Below are 20,408 nucleotides of genomic sequence, written 5' to 3'. Positions count from 1 at the left end.
TTGAGTAAGGGAGAACTTGGTTTAAGTCTTGCTTCTGATATATATCTGCTGTGTAAGAATGGGCAAATCACTTTAACTTCTTAGTGCTGTAGGGTACTCTCTCAGCCTATAAATAACAGAATTACTGACCTGGATTGGCAGAGGGAAACTTCCATATTAGGATTTCCCACATCCAAGAAATCACAGTTACAGATCACCCCTAAAATTTCACAAAGCACTGTGATAGACATTGAGTGTGATTTAAAGTTGGAATAGTCTCTGCCCTAATTGGGCATTATTATCTAATAAGGGAGAGGTCATCTAAAATGAGCACTAATATAAAATCATTAAGTGCATAAAAGAGGTGTAAACAAAGTGCTATGTGAGGCTTGAGATCTGAGGACTTAAAGGGAATTACCAAGTAGAAGCAGCTGGGAAGGTTTCATGGTGGACGTAGCATTTGAGTTGAGCTTCAAAGGAAAGGGGAGGGAAAACATACCAGGCATAATAAGGAACAGCATCAACAAAAAAAGGCACCAAACCAAGGCAATCAAATAAATGAACAAACATTTTTTAATACCTACTATGTGCTAGACATTGAGAATACAAAGAAATAAATGAAACAGTTCCTGCTCTCAAGGAGTCTAAGTGCTTCTTGAGAAAACATATACACAAGTAAAAGAATGGGGAATATAATCCTCCCCACCCCTCTTGGCTCAGTTGATGTAGTCAAAGAAAGTAGTCACACAATATTAAATTTTAATATAATTTTAAAAGTAACACCTTGTTACTTTGTAACATCCCTTTATAAGGGTCTCTAAGTCAAGAAGGAAACAATGGGATGGTTGAACAAACAAATTAGCCACACTTTTGTGATCTTTAAAGGCTAAGCCCTAGACAAATTCCCTAGTATGGAGAATTCTAAGACAGTTCCCTTTGGATAAGATTCTTGCAAGAGAGAAGTGATTTCTCTCTTCTTTCTTTTCTCTTCCCTCTCCTTTCCTCACAGCTGGCCATAGTATTTAATAGCAAAGCAAGAGGCATTCAATCCAGCAGTTCTAGAATTCCCTGGTTCAAGAGAATTGAAAACACAACTGATAACTAAAAACACACACTCCAGATAGCTATAAATACAGAAAAGACATTCATTTGAAGGCGAAAGCAGCTTTGAGAATTAGGGACCATGGAAGCAGAGAAGAGAGCTGGCAATGATGGGAAGCAGACCCTGGAAACTGAGCTGACAGATCTTCCCAACAAAAGGGAGCTTCACAAGAACTCTACAAGGGGTCCATTGCATTGTTTGATTTCTGTCTTCCCAAGGATGCTGTGTGTATTTGTGGGTGAGTACACCCTGGCTGTATGTAGGGAATACTATGTAGCTATTATTTTGTAGTTATTATTATATCATCTTAGTTTCTTTGCTTTGAGTTAAATGATACTGGGTAACTATTGATGTGAAGCATAACTGTAGGAGTTCATGAACTACAGTATTAGAAGGAGCCACTTAAGAGTGCTGCCCCTAGAATCCCTCAGAAGAGCAAAGCTGAAAGTGCAATTGAAGGGAGTATGTTGAGGGAGTTGTTACACTGTGAGAGCTTCAACAAGGTTAGAATGGGTGCTGTACACATTTGAAGTATCCCACTGGAAAAAATTTCCACTGGTATACTCTCCTTCTTGGATGCCCCAGCAGAGATACAATGGGGAAATTAGCATCTTTCTTCCTCTTTTTTTAGATACCAGTTTTCCATTATGTGTTCTTTATAGATCAGACCATTTTCTTTTGAGATAAGTTTTGCTTGGTCAAATACTTATATTTTGATTTCTGTTCCAAGTACAAAAGCTAATATGAGCAGTCTAGAGTTTACATCCCTAAAATACCAGTGGCTTGCAATTATCTTAACACACACCAGTAGCAGCTCATATTCTTTTTTTTTCTTTTTCACTTTTAAGAATACTTGGATTGTTTGTATTATTGTGAATTGAGTCTAGACATCTTGTATGAGAGTCTTATGGACTTCGGGTTCAGAGGATAAAGTTTTCTTCATGTCTTATGAATCTCAAATGCTTAATCCCTTTTTGGGGAGGCCACTCATCTCTGGCATTTGCTAAGTATGTCCGATTTCTCTTTCTTTTTATGTTAGTCTGCTTATTAGTGAGGAGTGATTTTGGACTTCTGTTTAGACTGCCCAATGTATTGCAAGGGTTCACTGTGAAGTTCTGGGTGCCTTATAAATGGCAAGATCCCAGATGAATTTTTTTATCTGAACTTTCAAATGAATTGCTATACGTGTTTAAATGATCCCTACAGAAATTTCATGTACCCCATACATTTCAGGGACCCAGGGAAATTTCATCCAGGATAGTATGGTTTCTCATATCAAAAGTGAGGGGATGGGGCAGCAAGGTGACACAGTAGATAGAGCACTGGCCTTGAAGTCAAGAGGACCTAAGTTCTAATCTGACCTCAGACTCTTGACAGTTACTAGCTGTGTGACCCTGGGCAAGTCACTTGACTCCAACTGCCTCACCTAAAAAAAAAGTGAGGGGATGATTTCCAGTCAGTCCTGGGTTCCCTTATCCCTATAAAGAGAGGCCAGTGTTTTGGGAGCTCTGTTGAGACCAGACTTTCCTTCTGAGCATGAAAGTTTGAGTTTTTTCCCTTTTCTTTATTGTCTTTGGATTCGGAAAGGCCTTTGGATGCACCAAGACAAGCAGTAACTATAAGAACTTTGTAAAATGTTATGTTTATGAAATTTATTAGCATATATTTGGAAGTGAGTGTACTCTCCAGACCCACTAGTTTATTGTAAACATGAATCCTTGTAGAAGAATGTTAGTTTTTTTTATTGTTTGTGAACTGTGCCACATGAACTTTGCCAGAAAGCACCCTGGTTGATTTGAGAGGGGTACAGGTGGGACAGCATGGCATCTTGGAATCCAAGAAAATAGAGAGTATCCAAAGGGAATGAATGGTTAATTATTAAATTCTGCAGAAAAGTCAAGGAGAATGTAGATGAATAGGAGAAGGCACTGGATTTGGTAAATAGATTATTGATAACTACAGCATAGAAGAGTGAAGAATAGTGAGAACTGAACTCAAATAGCAAGGGCTAGAGAAAAAATGGTGGTGAGAAAGTAAAGGTAGAACATATGGAAACCCTTTTTAAGAGGTCTGGCTATGAGAGGAGAAAGTTGAGACAGATGTTTAAGGGGAAAGAAGGGTCAAGAGAAGTTTTTCTTTAGGATTGAGGAGATCAGATTTTTAGGCAGATCAAAAGAAGTCAGAGGAAAGGAAGAGATTAAAGATGCATGAAAGAGAAGAGATTAACAGCTAGAGTCAGGTCCTAGAGGAGGTAGGCCGGGACTGACACAGGTCAAGGAATCACATATGACATGGGGTAGGATTAACTCTTCCTCTGAAATAAGAAAAGAGAATAGGTCAGAATGGATGAATTTTTGAGAATCAGAGAAAGGGGAATTGATAGAATCCCCCCAAAAAGGCTTTAATCTCAGTGAAATATGAAACTGTCATTTTTTGTAAATATTTAGGCTGACAGTGAGATAGGTTTGGGATAGTCACTAAGAGGAAGTATTCAGGGAGTCTTTAAGAAGAGTAGAAGGAATGCTGAGTAGTAGTGAAGACCCAGTTGAGTTTATAATGCTTGTACATTTCTAGTGGGTATTATCACCTACATTTTGTATCTTTGTCCAACTATAATAAGTAGCTAGACAGGGATGAGGAACCTTCGGCCACATGTGGCCTTCTAGGTCCTTGGGTTCAGCCTTTTGACTGAGTCCAACAAATCTTTTTATTAAGGGGATTTGTTCTATGAAGTTTGGATTCAGTCAAAGGGCTGTACTTGACCTAGAGGGCCACATGTGGCCTTGAGGCCACAAGTTCCCCACCCCTGGCCTAGGAGAAAAAGCTAAGGAATTGGAAATCAGGGGTTGCCCAAAGTTGAGGATTTAGCAGGTCAGCAAGAGTAGAAGGTCTGAGAGGTCCAAAATACTCTATGGTGGTGGTTAGTAACTCACAAAAGTGGAAAATCATGGAGTAAAGGCAATGTATGGAGACATATAAAACCAGAGTAAGGTCAATGGTCTGGAAAAATAAAGGATCAGGGGATCAGAGGCCACAATGAAGGAAAAAAGCAGGTTTACTTTAAGTAAGAGTTTGAGAGTATTGGTAGGATGAGATATATCTTTTGTAAGCGGACATTTTAATGTTCAGGGTCTTGGAAGTAATGTATTCCATGAGATTATGAGGTCTGTGGTGTGAGCATTCCTGTGTAAGGCTGAAATGGGATTTCCTCGGAGTTAAAAGAAGGTAAGGACTTGTGTGGTTGATGAGATGGCAAGAAGACTGAACTAGGTGTTCAAGTCATTTTAAAAAAATTTGGTACAGTGAAAGCTGGAGGAGGAGCATGATGAGGATAGATGACGACAAGCGAGCATAAATGGACAATAGGGCCTTTGAAGAACTTAAAAGTCTGAAGGAGGGCAGCAGAGTGAAAACAAAGATTATAATAGGAGTAGGGACTCCTTTATGAGAACACGCAAAACGAATCAGTTCTGCTATTTGTGAGCATCTTGAAATAATTTTTTGAATTTTAATTAGGGGATTTAAGTTATTCATTAGGATCCAATGCAACACTGTCTTAATTTATCTCTTTAAAAATTTATATGGAACAGGAAGGTGTTAACTTGGTTGTATAAGAAGGATTAGTTGCAGGTCCCAAGACAGGGATAGAGGTTGATAATCTGTTTGGATTTTGATTTTCCATTTTATAACCCTCTTTATTCAACCCCAGCTGCATTGGGCCAGTGATTTTATCTCCCATGTGTCATTCATATACATAGGGCTCAGGAACACTTTAACAATCACAAGGCAGAATAGTAGATAGGAGAGAGGTATGGAATTGCTTTTGTGAGGAGGGTAACAATTAAACAAACATGAATAAAAGGACTGCCATGAAGCAGTGAGCCTAGCTGAGGTTAGATAACATCAACTTGTGGTGAAACCTGTTAGTATGCTCTGAGTGAATCCTAATATTGTTTTTATATTTTTAGTCACTCAACATTAAAATTATATTGCTGAGAAAAATGTTATGGTGTAAAAAGTTGAATTTTTCCCCTTTAGTTCCATGATAGAGCCTCTCTGATGCAAAAAGTAGCCGTTAAACAGCTGCATGATTGTCATATCATTTTCTATTATGTTTATTTTTTAACCCTGTTTTAATGAATTTCATGAAGCATTAATCCACTTAAGAGTACATGTGAATAGAAGTATATAGTATTAACTATGATTTAAATTGAATATGATTTTATTATTTCTTTTCTGCTTCCCCCAGCAATATTTTCAGTATTTCATCATTTTCCTACATTAGAAGAAACTCATTTGACAATTTTTAATAAGGATATCATTCAACACTTTTTAGGAACTTAAGAATCTAATAGGATTAAATTAAATATATCCTGGAAAAGGACTCATAAATACCTCTAGGCATTCATTAACATCCTGTTAAGTTAGTATCAGGGTATTTAAATGTAGAGCTAATTTACTTCATTTTCAAAAAATCTTTGGGAAAACAAAATCCCACAAAAGCCGTAGCTACTGTTACATGTTTTTGGCTGTAAAATTAATTTAAGGATTAAAAAATATATATCATTTATCAAATAAAAAGCCCTCCATAATCTGCCTAAGAACCTTTACAGGCTTATTGTCTACTACTCTCCTACAATAACCTTCCTCTCTAGTTAATAGATCTACTTATTGCTTCTCAGCTCCAACACACCTCACTGCTATACATTTGCTCTTAAATGTCCCCTCAGTTCCCATCCTGCCTATCTAAAGCCTATTCATCTCATTTACATTTAAGTTTATTTTTCAGTTAACAAGAATTTATTCTCCCTTTCTCCCACCCCATTTAAAAGAAAAATAGAAAAAACTCTCGTAAAAATACACATAGTTAAACAAAACAAATTCCCACATTCTCCACATCCAAAAATGTGTGTCTCATTCTGCATCTTGAATCCATCACTTCCTTGTCAGAAGTGGGGCAGTTTATCATCAGTCCTGTGAAATGATGATCGCTCGTGGCTCCACGTCATCGATCAGAGTTCTTAACTTCATCTTCGTCTTTCAGCGCCTAGCTCAAATTCCACTTCTTGACTATTCCATCCTATGATTTCTTTCTCTATTGGGCACCTAGGATTTGTTGACTGTACCACTTATCAAGAACTAGCTGATCAGGGACAGCTAGGTGGCGCAAAGGGTAGAGCACCAGCCCAGAAGTTAGGAGGACCTGAGTTCAAATCCAGCCTCAGGTCAATCATTTGACACTTATAGCTGTGTGACCCTGGGCAAGATACTTAACCCCAATTGCCTAAAAAAACCAACCAAACAAAAAAGAACTAGCTGATCTCTAATGTCCTTTCTATGCTTTTATATACTGCCTTGCACTGTTAACTTTTCACACGTATATCTTATCTGATCAACTACATTTTAAGTTTTTTGAGCTTTCTTGAAATGTCCTTTGTAGATCCAATACCACCAAACATAGTACCTTGTACAGAATAGATGCTCAATAAATATTTGTTCATTGAGTGATTGTGGAGGGCCTGAAACTACTTTACATTATTAGAACAGCACTGATGGACCCCTAGTATAAGTTTAAAAAAAACTAGAAAAGTTAAAATTTTATAACAAAGGCATAGTAGCGACATCAAAACACTAAGAAATGATTAAAGAATAATACAAGAATGAGTTTTTCTGGAAGGAACTATAGATTTTTCTCATATATAAAATATAGTTTTCTGAAAATCTCTTTAAAACCTTTTTCAGTATGGTAAATCAAGTCATGTTCCCCTTGATTTTTCCAAGGGATGCCCGAATTTGAGCTGGTTAGGATACAATGAGAAAAGTACATAAAGGGTTGACTCCACAAAAGAAGGTTCCATTTGTCATCCCAATATTCTTTTTTTTTTTCATATTAGTCATGATGTATAGAAGAAATAAAGCAAAAGAACAAAAGAAAAGGAGACCGAATAGTATGCTTCCATATGAATTCAGACTCCATGGTTCTTTTTCTGGACATGGATAGCATTTTCCATCATGAGTCTTTTGGAGCTGTCTTGCATTGCTGAGAGGAGCTAAGTCTAACAAAGTCAGTCATTGAACAATGTGGCTGTTACTGTGTACAATGTTCTCCTGGTTCTGCTCATTTCACTCAGCATCAGTTCATATAAGTCTTTCTAGGTTTTTCTGAAGTCCACCGCTCATCATTTCTTATAATACAATAGTATTCCATTACATTCATATACTACAACTTGTTCAGCCATTCCCCAATTGATGGGCATCCCCTCAATTTCCAATTCTTGGCCACCACAAACAGAGCTGCTATAAATATTTTTGTATATTTTCCCATTTTTTAAAATGATCTCTTTGGGATACAGACCTAGAAGTGGTACTGCTGGGTCAAAGAGTATGCCTAATTATATAACCCTTTGGACAGAGTTCCAAATTGCTCTCCAGAATGGTTGGATCAGTACACAACCACCAGCAATGCATTAGTGTTCCAATAGTCCCACATCTTCTCCAACATTTGTCATTTTCCTGTTTTGTCATGTTAGCCAATCTGACAGGTGGGATGTGGTACCTCAGAGTCATTCTGATTTGCATTTCTCTAATCAATAGTGATTAGAGCATTTTTTCATATGACTATAGATAGCTTTAATTTCTTCCTCTGAAAACTGCCTATTCATATCCTTTGACCATTTATCAATTGGGGCCAATATTCTTAATACCAGGAGGTAAGTCACGCCCTGAACCCAGCGCCTGAGCCTGACAGACTGGACCTCCAGGCACACGCAGGGGAAAGATCTGCTAGAACAGAAGCCCTCCCAGCCTCCGCCAGGACTAGGACAGTTGCGTAAGGGCCGCTCCCAGAAGACTGGCAGGACCTTTCCCCGCCCACCACATTCCGTTCAACCAATCAGAAAGGCACTCTCGCCCCGCCCGCACTCCTCCCAGCACCTTCCTTCCCCTGTCTCCCCCGAGCTCCACGCGGTGCCCCCCCACCCCGTGTCTCCTAGGCAACCACTGGCTTGGGCTTGCTTATTCTTGACTAAGCAGGGTGAGTTGCATTAAAGGGATATTGGGGTATCGGGAACTTCCAAACACTGGAGAGATGGGCAAGAAAAGAAACGTTCTTGGAATCGGGGCTGGAGCGCTTTGCCTTCTTTCTCACCACTCTTTTGACACAACCATGTAGCTTCACCATGCACGAACCAATCTTCCCTCCCCCGCCTTCGTAGTCCCTAACCCTCCAAACCCTACCGGAGCGAAAGCGCCTACTCTTGCGCATGCGCCTAGCAGACGAAAGCTTAGGGACCTCAGTCTAGGAGCGCGTGGTGCCGGGATCAAAGCCCTCGAGCTCCGCCCCTGACCGTGGAGGCACTGGAAGGAGGGGCTCGAGACCGAAGCGCGCGCCCTGGTGTGCCCGGGGGTGAGGGGTGTGGGGGGAGGGACGTTTGGCGTTTTAAAACTGCCTTCCAGGAGGAGCGAGAGTTTGTGCCGCATCGCGCAGCCTCTAAAATTCTTCTCTCAATTTCTCTCGCTTTCTGTGGACGCGCCAAATTAAAAGAAAAGAAAGAAAGAAAGAAAAGGAAAGGAAAGCAAGCGAAACCAGTTAGATCTGAGAAGAGCTCCTCCATCGTTGTTATTGTTATATATTCTCCCTGATAATAATGATAATCTGCCTCCCTTTTTTCACTCACCCACACCAGCCCGTCTCCCATACTCGCCTCGGGTCCCCACGAGGTTGTATCACCGAGTAACTCCGGTCTCTTTACAAGGAGAACCCTGTTTTTCAGCCCTCTTCCCCTCCCTCACCCCCTAGGATTTCTCAACAGTCTCTGTCGTGACAGGAACAATCGTCGTCGCCGTTGACCTGCGCAAAGAACCACCCACTTTCGCGACAGTGAAACTTAGGCTCCTAACATCTCTCTGTCGCGCGCTCTCTCTCTCTCTCTCTCTCTCTCTCACACACACACACACACAACACACACACACTCCACCCCACACCTCTTACCTCAGCCCCAAATCCCACTTTACCAAACCCAAACCACCCCCCCTTTCCCTCTTGGCAGTTTTTAAAACCTCGTTTGGTAAAAGTCAATAAGTGGGTCCAAGTCCTCAGTCCCCCGGGTGTGGTTTGCACGGACTCAAAAAAAAAATCTGGCAAAAAGCGCCCACCGCGGAATCCCACCGCTTCCCCCAGCCCAAAACAAAAAACCCCAAACCGCATCACTTTGTCCTTTCCCGCCTTACATAATCGGCCAGGAGGGATCGTGCAGTTTGTCTGGATGCTGAGACATTCCGTGCTCAAAATGAGGTTCCCCCCGACATCCCCCTTCTAATTCCCGAGTGAAAGAGATTTCAAGCGTAAATGGACTCGGCAGACTGAGTCCCAGAGCACTAGCAAAGACGCCCAACTCGGGCTGGTGTCCAGAAGAATCAATTAATTCCTATTTGCAACACAAAGCAAGCGGAAGCGTTGAGGGCTTGGGTAGAGGGAAGGGTTTAGGGGTCTCTAGGCGCTCTTTGATGGAAATAGACACCTACCTGGATCTCGTGGATACGGCTAAAGCCATCCTTCCAGAAGAATTCCACCAGGTTAGCCAGGGTGTTGGGTCCTGGCATTTCCTCCAGGGTCTTCACCTTTGGATGATGTTGCTGCGGGATGACCGTCCGTACCTCCCCTACCCCTGCCGCCACCATCTCCTCCTCTTCTTTGTCCTCAGCTCCTGTTCCTGCAGCATTATTCCGTACCTCCAAGTTCTGGCTGCCAGAAAGTTTGGGCAGCTGGTGAAACCTGCTGACAAAAACGAGGCGATCAAAAATCCCGTTCCTTTCAGGCATTAACGCTGGCTTGTAGTGGGCTTTCAAGATCTTGGTAAAGAGAGCCATTTTAAGAAATTCTACTTATTTAAAGTTTTGTTTCAGTGGCTGTTCTCTTTTTGGTTGCTCTTTCCTCGGTTTTAACTTGTACAAGCAGCTCTTCTTCAAACTCTTACTGCTTGGGCATCAGTTTACACAGACCATTATTAAAGGCTCCCTCCCCTAAGGCTGGAAAAGGGGGGGTGGTCTGTGATGAGACCAGAATAGAATGTATCTATTATTATTTTTATTCAGAACAGATCAATTTACCAATTATGCAATTTCCCTAACCACAAAATTTTGTTTTCCATGCTCTGCACCCCCTACCTTGGCATATATGCCCACACAATTTAGAAAAAGCAAAACTTCATTAAAATTAGCATTGATTATGGTATAATCTAGTTCATTTTGGTGTTTGACCTTTTTCCAAAACAAAAGGTTAGGTTCTTGGTACATAGATGCAGCTATAATTCAGGATGCCTTGGGAGAAACAAAAACAGGGCAATAAAACAGAAGTTTTACAGCTCTGTGTATAGATGACAGTTCTTTCTATAACAGCAACATGATTTTACAAGTTCTTGTAATAATTAGAATTATGCTTTTTGGGTTTATGGTTTGTAGATGTCATTAAGAACAATTAACTTTCATTTCTTCTAGGAACACCCACCCACTTTCTCCAGCACTGACTCTCACACCCTTTGCAAAAGCACTTTGCTGATGAATTCTTTTGTCTTTTGACTAGGTGCTCTGATAAGCCTTTGATTGTGTCTAAACTATACATCTACAACTCATTTAAGGCAGTGAGATGAGTGTAGAGGATAGCTGGATTCCCTGAACAGCAGCTGGCTTTAACTCTCTGCATCTTGAAAGTGGTGAGATATTGTTGCACAATGCAGAGTTCTGACTGAGGGTGTGTTTTGACCAATCTGGATCCAGACGCCAGTGCCTAGGTGGAAAAAAAAATACCTCCCACAAAGAGAGTAATTTTGGCAGCAAATATGCAAGTATCTGTGATTTTCAGAGAAGGAGAGCCTAGATACCTAGAAAATATCTGTTCTTTTGAAGACTGAAAAAATAATTGAGTGACAATGCAAATTATATTCATGTATCTGGGGTAATTTAAAAAATTATAAGCACAAACTATTGTTCCTAAGAAAAATTTAATTTTGTGGTGGATATTATTAAATATGGTAACATACACATTTAAAATCTTTATATTATTTGAAGCTTACAGAAAATAAAAGGTTTTTGTTGTTTGGTCACTCTGACTGCTCATGACCCCACTTGGGGTTTTCTTGGCAAAGATACTGGAGCAGTTTGCCATTTCCTTCTCCATTTCATTTTACAGATGAAGAAATTGGGGCAAACAGGGTTATGTGACTTGCCAAGGGTCACACAACTAGAAAGTGTCCAAGGCCAGATTTGAACTCAGGAAGATGAGTCTTTTTGACTCCAGGGCTGGCATTCTATCCATTGAATCACCTAGCAGCCTGTAAAAAACAAGATGTACTAAGAATCAGAAAAGATATATGTGAAAGTGCTTAAAAGGGCATAATTATACAAGTGGCAATTAAATTATTTGTGCCAAAAATACATTCTTTTCTTTCCTTTCCTCTCCCTCTCCTTTCCTTTGTTCCTTCTTTCTTTCTTTCCTTCTTCCTTTCTCTCTTTCTTTTTTGAAACAAGGATACTGGCCTCCTTGCTGATCCACAAACAAGCCAAGACTCTTGGCTGGAAACATTTTCTCTAGTGGCCCTCATTCCTGAAATGCCCTCCCTCCTCATCTCTAGGAAGAGCTAGGTGGTGGAATGGCTAGAATATCATCAGGCCTGGAATCAGATAGCTATATGTTTGTACAATCAAAAACCTAGAACTAGAACAGAACTTCTGATTTTCTAATCCCACTCCTTTAATATTACAAATGAGATACCTGAGACCCAGAGAGATTAATGATTCATACTAGGACTAGGTCATAAATGTAGTTAATGGCAGAGGCAGGCTCCTGACTCTAGGTCCAGTATTGTTTCAACTGCACTGTGCAAGCAATAAGGAGCAACCAAAGGTTTTCAAGTGAGAAATTGAAACTGTCAGAACTGTGCTTTATCAATCAACCTACAATGTGCCAGGCACTGTGCCTTATAAGAATTAATTTGATGGCTGAGTCAGGACAGATGAGAAGGAGGAAGAGACTGAAGGAAGTTAGGGGGCTATTCCAATAGTCCAGGAGGAAAACCATCAGAGTCTGAACTAGGATGATGGCAGCATTAATAGAAGGAGAAAAGAGGAAACATGAATAATATTATGGAAGTAGACTAAATGTGCCTTGGCAACCGATCCATTTCGGGGGGGGGGGGGCACGAGGGAGAGGGAAGAGCCAAAAATGACTCCAAATTTTCCAGTTAAATGACTAGGAGAGTGGTGGTGCCATCAACCAAAAGTATGAAATTGAGAGAGGAACAGCTTTAGGAGTTTAGAAGATGAATTTACTTTTTGATGTGTATAGTTCAGAATACTATATACTTTAATATTTCAAAACATCTATGATATCACTAATGTGAATACTCCCTCCACTAAAATAGCTTAAAACCTTTCCAAAAATGACTTGGCAAAAAATCTTCACAAGTTATTTAAGGTAAAAAAAAAATAGTCAACTGGTGATTAACTTTCTCATTAGTCTCTCCAAATATAGGCAAGGCAGTATTCAAAGCTTCCAACTTGTTAGGATCTGGCAAAACCCTCAAGAACCCAGGTCACCTCCACTCTATGAAGAGGGTTTATAATAGGATCGCAGTAAAGGTACTTTGAACAAAAGAAATAAGGACATGATGAAATCTAAAATATGAAATAAAGAAATAAATGAAGAAAAATTTCCTAAGGAGTAAAATGATAGCCATCTATGAATATACTTTTTGTTCCTTTCGTTTTTTCTTCTTTGATGGACCCAGGAGAAAATGAACAAAACAGGAAAACAATATTAGTAAACTTGGAGAAAGTGAGGAGGGTAGAATATCAATAGGTGAAAGGATGAACCACATTAATATTGTGTCCTATCTCAGATGAATAAAATGTTGGTTTTAAAATTTGTCTCCTGCTGAGAGACAAATTCATTATCATAATATTAAATGGAGCATTTTGTGAGTGTAAGGAACTGGCAAGGTTTTGTGCTAGCCATAATATAGTTCAAAAGTCAAGGGCTTTGTTCCTGTCAGATAAGGACATATAATAATAAAAATATGGAAACCAATAACCTTATTATCATCTCTGCTTAGGGTTTGCTCTTGTAAAAATTCATTAATTACATGTCAAAGAGAATCTTGAGAGCCCCAGCCAACACATAGCTCCTGTGGGGTATTTTTTAGGAAAAGTTCCTGGAATGAAGTTGTGGGGAGGCTCCTCGTGGTTAAATGAGAGTAATAAAGAAATTTCTAACATTACATCATATAATTGTATGGGACAATGGACTGCAAATTAACACCAGATATTGGCAATCAAAAAACAGGCTTAATTTTAGCCATGGGTCACGGTGGCTAGCTTTTATAGGTTAGGTTGGTGACTCATAACTTCAATTATGAACTAAAAGAAGACATCCTGCACTTGTTAAGGAGAATTTTTTCATTCACTGTGCCTTAGTAGATGGAAACAGAGAGCCAATAGATAATCCTTAAGAGATAAAATTCAAGAGAAAGTAACAGGCTGGAAACAATAGCCAGAGACACGATGCCTAGCGGTGAGCAAAGACAACATCAACACAGCCCTGAAGCCCTAGAAGTGTGTGTTTCTTAGGACACATGTGTCTTGGCCTTATGAGTGTACCCTCCATGTATGTACACCTTCACATATGTGGCCAGTGTAGAAAAAACACCATTTCAGACCTTACTTATTTCAGACACTGAATGGCTACTGACTGTTTTATTTATAAGTTATTCAGAATAAGAAACTTGGAGTGATTTATTCACAAGTTGTAAAGGACAGATGCATTTCTTTCTTTATGAGGTATGAAAAATATTCTTCAAATTATTTGATTGAATTATATGATCACTAACTACTGGCTAGTTGAAGGATCACTCAGTTACTTGGTGGCTCTTAAAATGGGCCATAGATTTGAGAAAAGTCAGTCAAGAGCAATTCCTGAGAATCAGGAGAGAGCCAGCTGTGAAGTCAAGTTGAGCTATGGTGATGACTGACCCAGGAAACTCAGCAGATTGACATGTCCCGTAGAGATGTGAGATCCCCAGTGGAGAAGGATGGGGAGACCATGAGGGAAGACATTGGGGCTTTGTTGTGTCAGAGATGTGAGCTGCCTTGGCCATATGTGTTCCCTACATGTACATCTCTATTAGTGTGCATTATATATACACTAACTTTTCCCTCTGATACCATATGCATTTGTGAGGAAATGCACTGTAGGTTTTACAGGGAATTTTTTGTTATTATTGTTCATGCTATGCCAATAAATGCCTTTGCTTTTGAGCTGATTGTGTCAACAAGCTGATTATTGAAGTCACACATTAGTGGAGTCTCATGAACTATAGTTTCAGGAGTTCAGACACACAAAGTACTTTAAACTTGGTGCAGTTGTCCCCTAGGACCCAGGCCCAGTTGGTGGAGTTTGTACCCTCTCCTTCTGGTAGTATGGAATGTATACCTTATGTGCATGGAAAGGATCTTTTCTTGTCCCTTTATTTGCTACACTGTTTGATTAAATTATTTTTTAAATTATTTAATTATGTTGATGCCTTTGTTTTTTGTATCTCATTCATTTCTGAATATATTCTTCTCTTCTCCTCTATCCAGTGAGCCACCCTTTGTAACAAAGATTTTAAAGAGATAGGAAGAAAAAGTAGTTTAATAAAACTAACCAACACTTTAACTGTGTCTGCCAGTATTTCACATCCATGGTTCACCACCTTGGCAACGAAGAGAGGGAAGTGCACTTTCTCAACTCTTTCCTGGGGCCAGGCTTGCTCCTAACAATTATACAGCATTCAATTTTCTTTCTGTTGTTGTTGTTCTTTCCACTGACATTTTCATAGTTATTGTATATACACTGAGCTCTGCTATAATGTGTATTTCGAAAAAGCAAATATGTTTCAATGAGAATGATACATTAGGGAACATTCTGAGCATAATTCAAATTTTGAATTGGCTTTTTTGAGATTTCTTCTGGTAGAAACATCAATAATGCAGAAAACTATGCCACTTCACAATAACTCCCAAACTGCAACCCTTCTCACTTCCATTTCCACATAAAACATCAAGTCTTTGTTAAGGTAAAGTGCCATATTTATTCTACATCTGCAGTAACAGCTATGAGCAGAGCAGGGCCCATCTGAAGTATCCCCACCCCCTTCCTCTTTCTACTTGGCCTCTGGCCCAAGGCCCCACCCACCCAGGCCCAGAGTGGGGCCTGCCCGTGCCCAATTTGCTGGGGGCGAAGGCTGAGCAGCGGCCAAAAGCCAAGGACATCACTGCTATTTATTGTAATATTTTGTATTTTGTAACCATTTAACCTGTATAAAATTGTGCTACCATTTTCAAAATTAGGTTTCTACCTTTTTAAAGTGTCAACTGACAAAGTTTTTGATTGTTGTGCTCCTTAGCCCCTTGTTTTTATTGTGAGATTTTGCACAGCCTGGCATTACAGCCTGTATTATTTTTCTAGTTCTGCTTATCTCATTCTGCATCAGGTAATGTCTTCTCCTATTTCTCTGAATTCTTCAAATACATTATTTCCTATCTGCATATTACATTACATTAATGGACCACAATTTGTTCAGCTATTCCTCAATCAATGGACACCTACTTTCATTCCAGTTTTTTGCTGCTACAAAAATATGCTGCTATGAATATTTAGGTAAAAATGAGAACTTTCTTCCTGCCTTTTATCTCCTTGGGGTATATGACTGGCAATGGAATCTCTAGGTCAAAGAGTATAGTCATTTTTTAAAGCATAATTCCAAATTGCTTTGCATAAATGATTAGACCAATTCACAGTTCTGTTAATACTACATTAGTGTGCCTATGCTTAAATGGCTCGTTTTAAATTAGTATGGTTCAATGGTAAAAGTAAATACGTATTTGGGGCTCATGAATTTTTATACTAAATGGGTGCTAACTCACAGAGTATCTTGAACCAAGAGTAGCTTTTTCTATAGGGGCTTATATGTGAGAAAGTAGTGCCCCAAGTGCTATGTTATATTTGAGAGTGCTTGTTAGTATTTATTTGCACATTATGATTCTTTTACCATCATTATTTACAAGTACCATTACAGAGAAGCCACTTTACATGTCTAAACCTCAGTTTTTTAATCTATAAAATCAGAGTTAGATTAGCTAACTTTTTTTAAGTGAACAATACCTCACTTTTAAAAGAGCCTGAAATATAAAAATCCAAACTTGCAAAAATATATGTCAGAGTTTTAGTTTATATTACTAAATAGTAGCTCTAATAGCATATTTTAAATAAGATTTAATTTACAGCAATTCACCTGAGAAAACTTTTTAGAAACTCATAAATTATATAAAGTGAGGTTCCTAGACATTTAAAAAGATACTTTCAATGACTGCTCTTTATAAGTTTCATTCAACTATCCCTCTTCATCTCCCAAGGAATATTGTAGCCACTTTATAAATAGCTTAAGTTGGAACTGTGCGTGTGCCATCCTTCACACAATCCTCCCTGGCAACTGAGACAATAAAGATCACTAAATGAGGTTATGGAGATAAGATCCCAAAAATTATTATTGAATTGCCAAAGTTGCTCTAGTCAGCAATGAAAGAAAATTGTTTAACCTAATTAAATCTCTATGTTGCATAATATTTTACATGGAGAATATTTCTAGTAGCCTATCACTTATCCAGTGATGAGGTGGGCTTGGATTATTTCTGTAGGACCAAGTCCTAGTATTTACCATTTATTGGATGCTGATGGAGGTCCAGATGCTGTAAGAACAAGATACTATAAATTATAGTCTCTGTTCAATGACATTTTCAATAGTCTAATTTTGAGTAAAAACTGCCAATTTTTCTTCCTTTATAGCTGGGTTTATAGATTTTGCAGTTGAGACTTCTGTTTCCATTGGCAATGATAGGAAGTAAGCAGACACAGACTAAAGGGTTATATATTGATTTTTTTTTCCAGGTCAGTTTCAGCAGAGCAGAGTGAAGAAAGCCAATTTCCATTTCCAGAGTAAATTGAAGCCCAAAACACCTTGTAAGTTGAAAACTCATTTTACTATGTGTAAAAAATTAATTTTGGCTTTGGTAAAATTGTTTCCTGTTTGGTAAAGTTATTCTTCAGCCTGCTGCGCACTAAAGGAGACCTGAAGCTGCATACTTTCGCAATTACTTTTGCATTTCATTCTCTGGATATATCCTATTGATCAGCATGCAGGGAGAGAACTTACCAAAAAGTTGCTCCATTGTCTCATTCCCAGCGAGTTTCATTAATTCTCTAGTGGCTGTCTAAAATGATTTTGATGAATTCTGTCTAGAGACAAGGAGATACTTTACCTAGCACAGTGCTCTGAACCTAATAGGTACTCAATGAATATTTGTCGACTTAAAATGAACTCCGCTTGTTCCAATCTATGATTTTTAAAAATAACCAAAAACATAAAACAAAAAAATCCTTCATTTTCTTCAGGAGAAAGGTGCATGTAAGACATGTAGACTTTCTCCTTATTTTGTCTGTCCACTCCTTTCCAAATCCATTTTCCAACTTTACATCTCTCAGAGAATAGTAAAGTGACATTATTGCACAATGATTTATATAAATCCCCACTTGCTTGTTCCTCAGTGTGCTTTTCTAGTTGTCAGTGAGAATAAAATATTTAGCCATTTGGAGAACTGCTGAATGGAAAAACATTACTGATATTTTCCTTCCCAACTGGCAGAGTCAAAATATAGTTATTACCAGAAATGTCCAGATGGCAATAATTACTGCTCTCTATGGGTCTGAATCAGCATCACTAAGATGAGTGCTATGCCCATATTACACAACTTAAAATCCCATTGGTGGCAAGCCTAGTGAATGTTTCAAGGAAAACTGGAGAGGCATCGTCATATACTGGATAGAGAGCTAGCTTCAAAGGAAGAACAATTAAGTCCTGTTTCTGACACATGATATCTGTGTGAACAAAGGCAAATCACTTAACATCATAGTGTCCCATCAAATGTCTACAATTATAAGTTGCAGAGAAGATGGGACTTGTTTTGATAAAGAACTCAACAGAGCTCTCTATACTATTGAAATCATAGGTCCATCTATAGTCTGTAGTCCTAGAATGAAACTTCAGCTCTTTGTGCAATCCTTCGTGACTAGATCTAATCCAACACATGGAGGTTTGGTGAACCTTCTTCTGGTCATAAGTGACTAAAGGGACTGATATTAAATAATGACAATGTTGTTGTTCAGTCATTTCAGTCATGTCCAACTTTTCATGTCCCCATTTGGGATTTTCTTGGCAAAGATACTAGAGTAATTTTCCATTTTCTTCTTCAATGGATATATTTTGTCAGGCTATCAGAGGTTAATTGACTTGCCCAGGGTCACAGAACTAGTAAGTGTCTGAGGCTGGATTTGAAGTCAGGTCTTCCTGACTCCAGGCCCAGTGCTCTATCCATTGAGGCACCAGCTGCCTCTAATGATGATAAAGAGTCTTCTTATTGGCTGACAAAGTTGTGACTGAGGTTGTATACAAAATGTTTGAGCAGACCATCTCTTTCTTTCTGCCCTGGTAGATTTTAAGTGAGGAAGATTATTGAGCCACTAGGTGGGGAAAAGGCAGCAGGCCTTATCTGCCACCCAGTTACCATGTATCCATAATTACCTGGCATCCTTGTTAAGTGCTTATTATTTCCTTATCTCAGGTGAACAAATAGCTTGGAGTGCCCAGGTGAACAGAGAGCTTAGGAAATCCATTAAAACCACCTGAATCTCACTGACATCTAGAGTCCTGGAACTTGTAGCAACTATAGCTGAATCTAGTAAGCAGAAAGAACAGTAGCCAAGCAACCTGTTTGATGAGGCCAACAGTAGATTGACCCATCAGCCAAAATATCTCCTCTTAAACGTCCTAACAGGAGCTAGCTCAGATGACCAAGGAATCCATTCATCCATTGACAACCCCCAGAAGCAAAGTGCATGGGGCCTCCATGAAAGGAGAAAATCACTCTCAGGGCTAGGAGTCATGAGTATGCCGCAGTTCTGCACATGTGCCTAGCTGCCTTTGTAGCTTACATCCCTTACTTATAATATGATCAGCCTATCTTTTTTTTACTGTCATATAATTCTTTGCTAACATCCTTTACTCATTCAGAGCTCCTCATTAGTTATAGATTCAGGCTGCTCTGACTTCTGGTGCAGTGTTTCTTTTACTATAATTCATTGCCTTTATGTACTTCAGGTGCGTGTGTTTGTACTATGGAGCAACGATGGGAGTAAAAAGATGAGAGGAAGATCAGAAATAAACATGCACAATTTTCAAAAGGAATGAATAATTCAAGAACAAACTCCTCTGATTATAATGTCAGTATTTAATTATGGAGAGGATAATTATTTTCATGCATTTTTATTGCTCCTCTGTTACTAACATCTTCAAAGGACAAAGCAGGAAAGAGAAAGTAAGGTAAAAAGAAAAGAACTCATTACCATTAACATGCCAACGTCTAGTCACTTAACCCTCTTTGTCTCAGTTTCCCATTCTGTAAAATGATTTGGAGAAGGAAATGGCGAACTGCTCCAGTATCTTTGCCAAGAAAACCCCAAATGGGGTCATGAAGAGCTGGACACAACTGAAACGAACTCAAGAACAACCATATCAGGAGGTGATCTGTTCTTTCTAGGTTTTTTCTCTCCTCTTAGAGAAGATATTCTGCTGCTGTCCCTTATATCAAAAATTAAAAGGAGAAAAAAAAAGTTCAACAAAACTAACTAGCATATCAACTGAGGATGACCATATCATCCTCTCAGTATTCCTCTCAAAGGAGGAAGGCTAGTGCATTCTTATATCTCTTCTTTGGCGCAAAGTTTGACTTTATTTCATAGCATTCAGTTTTTATTTTTTGTTGTTGTTCTATTTGCATCATTGTAGTCATTGTGTATATCACCTTCCTGATTCTGCTTACTTCCCTTTGTATGAATTCATTTAAGTCTTCATATATTCCATGGGGTGAAGTCCAATTCATTCGCCATTCTTGGTAGGTCTTTCATCAAGCTTTCCTTAAACTAGTTTTACTTTCCACTATTTCTCTATATGCAGTTTTATAAAAATAATATATACATGCATAGAGAACATCATTAAGGAGGGGATTAGTGGGAAAAGCATTTTTAATGGCTGTATTAGTGGGAATAGGCAAACTTTTGTAAGCAGTCTTCTACAGTAGAACATGTTTTCCATCATACAATTACATGAAAGGTGTGAAGAAGAGAAGAATCAATTGTGCTTGTGTTAACTGTAAAAAAAAAAAGCTTTGGATTTGGCAGGTC

At 38.9% G+C, this 20,408-nt stretch overlaps 1 protein-coding gene across 2 annotated transcripts in view; it reads right to left on the bottom strand.

Moving 5' to 3' along the window:
• CYP27C1 (cytochrome P450 family 27 subfamily C member 1) overlaps positions 1-10,756 on the bottom strand; it is a 43,126-nt gene extending 32,370 nt beyond the window's left edge. Inside the window, exons 1-2 of one of the 2 annotated variants that reach the window (XM_020967198.2) lie at positions 10,587-10,756; positions 9,605-9,854 (exon numbers count right to left, since the gene is read on the bottom strand). In XM_020967198.2, the coding sequence (XP_020822857.1) occupies positions 9,605-9,760 (156 nt within the window). In that variant the 5' untranslated portion in view covers positions 9,761-9,854; positions 10,587-10,756. Of the gene's footprint in view, positions 1-9,604; positions 10,105-10,586 lie in introns of those variants that run through there. The other variant, XM_020967197.2, reaches the window with a different exon arrangement.
• Positions 10,757-20,408: the final 9,652 nt, after the last annotated feature.

Source organism: Phascolarctos cinereus, unplaced genomic scaffold (genome assembly GCF_003287225.1).
Source record: "Phascolarctos cinereus isolate Bilbo 61053 unplaced genomic scaffold, phaCin_HiC Scaffold_726;HRSCAF=1367, whole genome shotgun sequence".
NCBI lineage: Eukaryota > Metazoa > Chordata > Mammalia > Diprotodontia > Phascolarctidae > Phascolarctos > Phascolarctos cinereus.
Note: the sequence above shows the minus strand (reverse complement) of the source record. Positions and strands in the feature narration are given on the sequence as shown.